This window comes from Panthera leo, chromosome B4 (assembly GCF_018350215.1).
Source record: "Panthera leo isolate Ple1 chromosome B4, P.leo_Ple1_pat1.1, whole genome shotgun sequence".
Classification (NCBI taxonomy): domain Eukaryota; kingdom Metazoa; phylum Chordata; class Mammalia; order Carnivora; family Felidae; genus Panthera; species Panthera leo.
In genome coordinates this window covers 45,026,523-45,035,096 of record NC_056685.1, presented here as the reverse complement: position 1 = coordinate 45,035,096, position 8,574 = coordinate 45,026,523, and the positions used below count along the sequence as shown (strand labels likewise).

General features: G+C 43.0%; 1 protein-coding gene across 3 annotated transcripts; it reads left to right on the top strand.

The window, feature by feature from the left end:
* The first annotated feature begins 903 nt into the window (after positions 1 to 903).
* LOC122225572 (flocculation protein FLO11-like) lies at positions 904 to 6,619 on the top strand. 3 transcript variants are annotated; one of them, XM_042948429.1, is made up of 6 exons: positions 904 to 1,102; positions 3,046 to 3,354; positions 3,504 to 3,566; positions 4,907 to 4,954; positions 5,426 to 5,476; positions 6,381 to 6,619. In XM_042948429.1, exons 1-5 carry the CDS (start codon positions 1,033 to 1,035, stop codon positions 5,464 to 5,466), a joined length of 531 nt encoding a protein of 176 aa, XP_042804363.1. In that variant the 5' UTR covers positions 904 to 1,032; the 3' UTR covers positions 5,467 to 5,476; positions 6,381 to 6,619. The 3 variants fall into 3 exon arrangements, with proteins under 3 accessions (XP_042804363.1, XP_042804361.1, XP_042804360.1); XM_042948427.1 differs by having other exon boundaries at positions 2,992 to 3,354; positions 5,426 to 5,456; XM_042948426.1 differs by having other exon boundaries at positions 2,992 to 3,354.
* The last annotated feature ends 1,955 nt before the right edge of the window (positions 6,620 to 8,574 follow it).

The window sequence follows — 8,574 nt, the reverse complement described above, 5'->3', positions numbered from 1 at the left end:
TTTCCAGAGAAGGGTCCTGACTTGTAATAGAGAGCCCAGGTTGACTGATGTGAGCCAGCTCCACAGTCTTATCTGTCCCCTGTCTAGTTTGCATCTCCTGTGAGGGTTCCAGTCAGTGCTTCAGCCAAGACCCCATGGCGACTTACTACTGCCCCCTAGAGGACTGAGGAAGTCGCTAGCAGAAGCCAGGTCTGCTCTGCCAGGAAGTGTATCCCATGTTAGCGACTTCCCTCAGAGCTGGAATATCTTCAAGTGAATCTGGGGTCACTTAGTGTCTCAGCCTCTCCTTTCCTCACCAGAAAAATGGGGAGAGCAATGTCTCACACACAGGATCGTGGTGAGAATCAAATAAGATAGGAGCACATGTGAAAATTTATGATTCTAGATGTTTCTGTCATTATGTAGTGGTTATAGTAGCAATAATTATTCTCTTTGACAATTCTAAGGGACCCGCTAGGACAATTCTCTTTAAGGGACCCGCTAGGGTGAGAAGACTTTGCAGTAGGGCTCTCCCTTAGAATCAGAGTAGCCATCAGGCTCTGACTGTGGTTCTTAGTCCCACACCCTGATACAAAACAGCTTTCCAGGGCAGTAGAGGGCTAGGCTCCAGCCTCCATGACAAATTTGCAACCTCCTGAGGCCAGGAGGGGGTATTTTCTGGGACCTGGAGGAGCTAGACTTTCCCCCCTGCCTCTCTGAGAAGCAACAGGTTGGTGGTCCATTACCACCAAGGTGCAACCTAATTTCGCCACAGTCCTTATCAGAATCTTCCATACTTCTAGCTTAGCCCTGCCCCCAGTTCCCTTCCCACCTTTGCTCCAGGGGCATTCTCATCAGGTGGGTTGTGGCTTGCTTTTTCTTTTCTTTCCGTCTTTTTTTTTTCTTTTTTTTCCTACAACCACTTGGAATAGCTGCCTTGAGGGACGTGAGGCTGAGGGTTGCATAAAAGCTCAAGGGAACTCTGTCCATCACACTCAGGACCTGCTTCCTTCCACTTAACCTCCACCAGCCTCTTGCGCTCCCGCTGACACCATGCTGAGGAAGGCCCTGATAGTCACAGCCTGGTTTACCTTGGCTGTGGCTTACCCTGTAATACTCCCGGGTAAGTGGACCATTGGGAGGTCTGTTGGAAAATGAAACTGAAATTCTTTTATGGGGTGTGTGTGTGTGGGGGGGGTCTTTCTGCAGAAACAGAAAGAGCAAAAGACAAAGACCAGCAGTGAATGTTGCAAAGTGAAGTGGGTGAAATTATATCCACTTGGTGTTAAGTTGGAGATGGGCAGGTAGTGGAGCCCCGGCGCCTTGGACACATGGAGTGCTAAGCTAAAATGTGGATTAGGTGCTTGAGTTGATCTCATAAAGGTAATAAGTTTGGGCTAGATGGGCTTAGGGTGGGTGATGGGAAAACATCACTACTGAGGGTTTTCTGTGGCCCTATTCGCTCTTGGGTCCTAAAGAGGCTTTATTCTATTTAGTGCCGGTTGAAAAGTCCTAGGTTGTATCCTCATTTTATAGCAGAGTGCAGTTCAGAGTGCTTCAGCAGTTCATTCAGTCACGTGCAATGGAAATCAGGGTGTCTGGAATGGAAACTTATGAATCACACTGAGAAAGGAAAGAAATAGGGGTCTTCCTGAACCGGAGAGAAAAGGAAAGCTTTCCCCTAAAGGCTTTCTTTTCTACTTCTTTCCAAATTCAATTTGATTTCTCGGGAGAAAGGGTGTTCGTTCTTTTGCATTAAAATAATTACTTTCAGGGCCACTGGGTGACCTAGTCAGTTAAGCGTCCAAGTCTTGATTTCGACTTAGCTCATGGTCTCATGATTCGTGAGTTCGAGCCCTGCTTCGGGTTCTGTGCTAACAGTGTGGAGTCTGCTTTGGATTCTCTGTCTTTCTCTCTGCTCATCCCCCACTCATTCTCTCTCTCTCTCTCTCAAAAATAAATAAACGTTAAAAAAACTTTAAAAATAATTACTTTCCCCCATCCTCTTCCTCCCAGAACTCCCTCTGATACCTTTCAATTGATCAGATGCTGTATTTGGGGTTCTTTACTGTATACGCATGAATGATACAGCATAGTGACTAAATTAGAGAGCTAATGATTTTGGCCTCATTGGCAGTGTGCCCATAACCTGGTCACCGAGGCTAGGCAGCCACAATGACTGGGTATATTTCACTACAGTGAAGGATTCACTACTGGCTCAAGAAGACCCTGGTTGTAAGCTCATCAGGTCTACATGGTTATGATGCTCTTATGGTGAGCAAACCCCCAAATATCTGCATTGTGCATTCTATGGGAGAGACTGGGAAGTTGGGTCCTAGACTTCACCCAGTAAGTGAAAAACCGGTAGGAGTAGCCCATTTTAGAGTCGATTCCATTCTGGTTTATGCACCTTGGAAATAGCTGTTTTCCTGGCTCCTTCCCCCTTTTGGTTTCTGTTTTTAGTTTTCAGGAACCTGGAAGGATTATATCCAAGGAAGGATATCCCTGGAGTTTTTATTCGGTTTCTGTCTAATTTGTACATAGAGGCACAGTATTGAATTCTTCTTCCTAAACTGACCCTCTCAAAGAAAGATGGTGTAGCGGGCTTTGAGCATACTCTCCTGGGTGGCAGTTAAAGTCTTCTGTCCTTTCTAGCACTTGGCAGGAGAGAAACTTGTGGTGAGACCATATTTGACTCAATATACTCTTTTATGTTCCAGATTTTCCCCGGAAAAAGATCTAGCTTGAAGTAGTGTAGAGATGGTGAAAATATTCTTCCTAGATAGTACTTAAATAATTCTTCTCCTTCTTCCTCCTCCTCCTCTTCCCCTTCTTCTTCTTCCTTTTCTTCTTCTTCTTCTTCTTCTTCTTCTTCTTCTTCTTCTTCTTCTTCATTGTCGTCGTCTTCTTCTTCTTCTCCTTTTTTTTTGGCTCCTCTGGAATTCATTACTGACCTAGACTTGACCACTGACCTTGAGTTGATTAATGCCCTTGGATTTACCACTGAACTAGAGTCCTCCGCCATCCTGGAGTCATCTACTTACCCAGAGTCCACTGTCACCCCAGAGTCCCCCACCGACCTGGAGTCATCCACCACCACAGAATTCACTGCCACCTTGGAGTTGACCACTGACCCAGAGTCCCCCACCGACCTGGAGTTGTCCACCACCACGGAGTCCACTGCTGCCCTGAAGTTGACCACTGACCCAGAGTTCTCCACCGATCTGGAATTTTCCACTGACCTGGAGTCCTCCACCGACCTGGAGTTTTCCACTGACCTGGAGTCCACGGCCACCCCAGAGTCAACCACTGACCTAGTCTCCATTGGTGTAGAATCGACCACGGATGTGCATCTTGAGAACACACCAACCTTTGGTAGGTGAGGGTTTGGGCTTCAGAGGAGGCCTGGGCAGGAGTTGGTGAGCTCCCATTGCATTTCTGAGAGAAAGCCTGCTTTCCTCCAGTGTACTTGATTTCCCAATGTAAGCTGATGATCAAAGCCATCCTCTATTTTGTTGTCCTAGAATTATCTACTGAAGTGGAATCAAACACTGATAGCTCTGAGGAAGCAACTGCTGAGGCTACAGGTAAGGATTTCTGACTTCAAAAATGCAGAAATTTCTTCCTCCTTTTTCTTGTTTATAGGTCATTGCATAGAAATGTCCTGAGGTATCTTATACATTTGGGGATACTTTTGCTGCTTTGTTCTCTATGGTAGAGGGAAGTTTTGCCAAAAGTTCTCTGAAACTTGTAGAAAATTGAAACATTTTCCCCGAGTATCAGAAACCGGAATTGCTTGGATGCCAACATAGCTCCATCCCAGAGGTCTGCCCAGACCTGACCAGGACCAGCCTTCAGGGCTTCTCAAAGAGGAGGGGCTTGGTGTCTCCAATGGACTGAAGTATGTGAAGTATGTGGTGGCCAAAAAGGGGTTGACAATTTCCTTTTCTCTGCCAGTTCATTACCATTCAGTTTACATAGAGAACTTTTTGAGAGAAGGTTATGGTAAATGTAAGTCTTATTTGAATATAGACTGAACAAAAGAGAAAAGAGATTTAAAAGCTTTATGCGTTAAGCAGTGGTCCTATCTTTGCCCAACCCTCTTTCCAGTCTCTACCTTCTTTCATTTTTCTGTCTTCCACCTAGCCAAGGGGCCATAAGATTTCGATGCTTTCTACCCCCACAAAACAAACCCCAATACTTTAAGGGATGCCTGGGATGTTTGCTAAGAAAGACTCTTGGGTCTTATCTACAAAAGCAAATTTCTATATGATCTGATTCTTATGTCTGCAAATAATAGCTAAAATTTATCGCGATTGTCTATATTCCAGCACTGCTCTAAGTGTATTGGGGTATCACAGGGAGTAGTGGGAGGAATCTAGAAATGGTATGTTAGTGGAAAGGCCTATTTTGAGGAAGGGTTGTTTCCCTGGCTTTAACATCTTCCTCTTCCACTAATTGTCTTCCTCGAAGAATTGACATCATTTGCAACACGAAGCTCTACTTCACTATTGTGTTCTAATTACCCAAACTGTAATCTGGCTTGATTAAAGAGTTCATCTGTGTTAATGATGTCTTCCCCTGCCCCCTCCCATGGGGCGTTAGGAAAATTCTCATGTTTGACTACAAGATCCATCTGGTCATTTTTGCTAATACACTGGACCTCGTACCTGCTTATCAAAAGATGCTTTCTGACTGTGGAATTTACCCACAAAATGAGGGTCTTTGTTTTTTTTCCCCTCACCATAATGTATTTATTTATTTAACTTTTTTTTTTCAGTTTTATTGAGATGTAATTGACATCAGCTTAAGGTGTACAATGTAGTGATTTGATATGAATGTATATTGAGAAGCTGTGGTTTTTAATAGAGAAAATCAATGGAGGTTTTAACTTTTTAAGTTAAGAAACGTACTCCTTTATTTCTAGAAAATGTCACTGCCACTTACTCAGAAGAGCCCATGACTAGAGGACCAGGTAAGGCCAAACAGCTTTGTCTTTCTCGCCTATTCTTGGTCTTCAAGGGTTTTTTGTTTTTGTTTTTTTTTTTCCTTGGGAGGCTTTCCAGAACAGACTCAGGAAGTGGGACTCTGGTAGGTACTCTGCCTCTGTTTATACCCTTCTCACTCATGTCTGCTCAGCTTCTGGGGGAGAAGAGGGAATGAAGTTATAACAAATACACGTGCTGCTCTTAGGGACTTGTAAGTGAGTGGAGACCTCCCCTTAAACCAGATCATCCTCATGGAGTGCATCTGTGTTCCATTTATAACAGTAGGATTTCAGGTATGGCAGAGGACCCTGGCAGTTGGGAGAAGGAAGGTGTGGGTGCCACAGACTTAGTGGAGCCCTCTGTTTACCAGGGCTACGTGACGCGGTTAACTGAATGCTAGACCCACTGCGAGTGATCCTTACTGACGTGAATAAAACCATTTCTTTACTTAATTTCAGAAGAGCCCAGCACCTCCGTGGGAAGCAATGAGTATGTCTAAGTACCTTTTTGTAAGTTTCTTCTCTCTGGCCCTGATTCCTTATCAAGGGTTTGATACCATTTTCAGTGCTGGTTTTCATACACTGTGAAAGGAGTCCAAACTGACAACTTCCAAGATGCTGAGATCAGTTATAAAAGCTCACATGAGCTCAAAGGCAACCTCTTTCCTCTCTGATGTTTGTCTTGATTGTCTGGTTGTTCAGCAACCAAATAAGCATACGATAAACAAGTCTTCTTGCTTGAGTTTCCCAAGATTGCATTTTCCTCTCTATCTTGGATGTGGATTCCAATTCAGTATATGGAGTCTTTTTCTTTTTTTTATTTTTTTTTATTTTTAACGTTTACTTATTTTTGAGACAGAGAGAGACACAGCATGAACGGGGGAGGGGCAGAGAGAGAGGGAGACACAGAATCGGAAGCAAGCTCCAGGCTCTGAGCCATCAGCCCAGAGCCCGACACGGGGCTCGAACCCGCGGACCGCAAGATCGTGACCTGAGCTGAAGTCGGACGCTTAACTGACTGAGCCACCCAGGCGCCCCATATGGAGTCTTTTTCAAAGGAAAAGTCTGAAGAAAAGTCATCAGATTTTCCAATGCACAGACTATATAATTCAGTTAAAAACTGTAAAGCCTCAGAGTTCTGAATCAGGAGGTCCCGGTTTTACTAAGTGGCCTCATTTTGGGCTTTTTTTTTGGAAGCCTCTAAAATGGTTTCTTCATGAAATAAAGTGGCTACCTGGACAGTGTGTAAATATCTGACTTGAGACACAAGGAGAGGGAGGGAGAATAAGGAGTTTACACCTTAAAGAAATGAAGTCACATGTCCAAGGTCACAGTGGGCAGCGGGGAAGATGGGGGTGATCTGTTGAACACTAGTTTCTTTTGGTAACTCCTTTTTTTTTTTTTTTTAATTTAGAAAATGAAGCAGATTTTCCATTAGTTGTGACCATCACCCTTCTAACCACAACTTTCTGAGAAGATTCTGAGCTTCTGAACAAGGCTTCCACCCCATTATTGGAGATTGAATATTGTAAAGGCCTAGATGTACCTGTTGAAGATAAACAGAGTGACAGGAGTTGTACCCACACAAAGGAGGGGTGTCTTTTAACAGTGTCCCATTTCGCAGGGGCTCAATAAATGTTGATTAGAATTGAATTTTGAGAGGGGTTTTTTATTTTATTTAATTTATTTATTTTTTAAATTTTTTTTTTAACATTTATTTATTTTTGAGACAGAGAGAGACAGAGCATGAACGGGGAAGGGGCAGAGAGAGAGAGAGGGAGACACAGAATCGGAAGCAGGCTCCAGGCTCTGAGCCACCAGCCCAGAGCCTGACGCGAGGCTCGGACTCATGGACCACGAGCTCGTGACCCGAGCTGAAGTCGGACGCTCAACTGACTGAGCCACCCAGGCGCCCCGGGGTTTTTTATTTTATAAAGGGACAGATTGCTTATTTGCCTTGTGTTAGTACTAATAATCATTTTATTCCTCTCTGGTAGATACTTTATAACCAGGCTTTAACTCTTGATGGCCCCAAGAAAGCATGAAATCAACTATGGAAAACATATTAGTTTTCCTATTCCTGCTGTAACGAATTACTACAAATTTAGTGGCTTAAAACAACACAGACCTATTTTATAGTTTTGTAGCTCAGAAGTCTGAAGGCATCTCACTGGGTTAAAAATGTGTTGCTGGGGCTGAGCTCCTTTCTGGAGACTTTATGGAAGAATCTATTTTCTTGCCTGCTTTGTTTGCCCCTCTTTCATCCTGAAAGTCAGCAGTGGCTGTTTGACTCTCTCGTTATATCACAGTCACTGACACTGACTACTGCCCGTCTCTTCTACATTTAGGGACACTAAGAACACATCGGGCCCTACCTGGATAATCCAGGATAATCTCCATTTCAAGGTCAGTTGACTAGCAACCTTAAATCCCATTTGCCATGTAACTTAACATATTCACTGATTCTGGGAATTAGTCAGTGAGTGTCTTTGTGAGGCCATTATTCTTCATACAACAGACAGGACAAGACATCTCTAAACCTGGTTTGGTTCATTACAGGATGGAGATAATTACCCATGCTTTTTTTTTTTTTTTTCCTTACACTAGATTTTTATAAGAGGATATATATGAATTTATGTAAAATTAGTTGGCGTGGCACATATTTGTAATTTTGCAGTATGCAATAGCGTAAATGACAAACTAAAATGGCAGAAATGTAGAGTGATAGGCAGAGTTGAAAGTGGGGAGAATACAGATTTTAGGTGTATATCTACCACTTGGGAACCCCAGCTTCCTTATGTAAAATGAGTCAATTATACCAGGTTGATTGAAAATTCCCTTTTTCTTCTTAATATATTTCAACACAGAATACACCAGTGTTTGGGAATATTAACTTAAAGAATTAGTAGCTTACTAGCTTGTCTCAGGGAAAATTATTCCATGCTTTCCAGTGATTTTTACACAACATGCAATAAATCCCTCACTCTTAGGATGAGTTGGCCACAGAGCACATCAGATTTTAGGATTCTTTATCCTGGCTCTATCAAGCCCCTTATCTCAGGTCTTTTCTTCTAAATAGGAAAGTAGTTCCAAGGTCTCTGCTGATCTCTTTTAAGACGATAAATCTATTTCTGTTTTGCCAGTCAACTATTTTTCCAATTTTTCTTCCTATTTTCTCCTTAGTTTCAAGTACATTTCAGCATGGACTTTTATGATGGACCATTGGAATGGTTTATGCAAGTTAGCCAGGAAAATGTGATAGTTGCCTCCAGCTAGGCACTCATTAGTACCTATCTAGAATAGAAAAAAAAATTTTCATTTCAGATTCTGACTGATTAGTTAAAGGTAGCTGCCTAGAGACTAATGAGATGACTACCAAACTGGGGATTGGTTGAAGGGGGAATTTGCAACATGTGTGCTGACCATTTGCTGATCCTGGTAGAAGTGGCATTGAAGCTATGGGTTCAGATGAGGTCATTTAGGAATAGTATATATACTGGAGGAGTTAGGCACCTGACAGAGTCTTATAGAAACTTGACATACAGAGCAAGCAAATGACAAGGAGCCCCACACAATTACTGTCCTCATAATAGCAGCTACCACTGAAG

What these genes read in the sequence shown, in the direction of transcription:
- LOC122225572 (XM_042948426.1), top strand. Translation starts at nt 1,033, where the DNA reads ATGCTGAGGAAGGCCCTGATAGTCACAGCCTGGTTTACCTTGGCTGTG. An exon ending in TTACCCTGTAATACTCCCGG is followed by an intron (nt 1,103 to 2,991) that starts GTAAGTGGACCA and finishes CCACTGAACTAG; the next exon opens with AGTCCTCCGCCATCCTGGAG. An exon ending in TGAGAACACACCAACCTTTG is followed by an intron (nt 3,355 to 3,503) that starts GTAGGTGAGGGT and finishes TTGTTGTCCTAG; the next exon opens with AATTATCTACTGAAGTGGAA.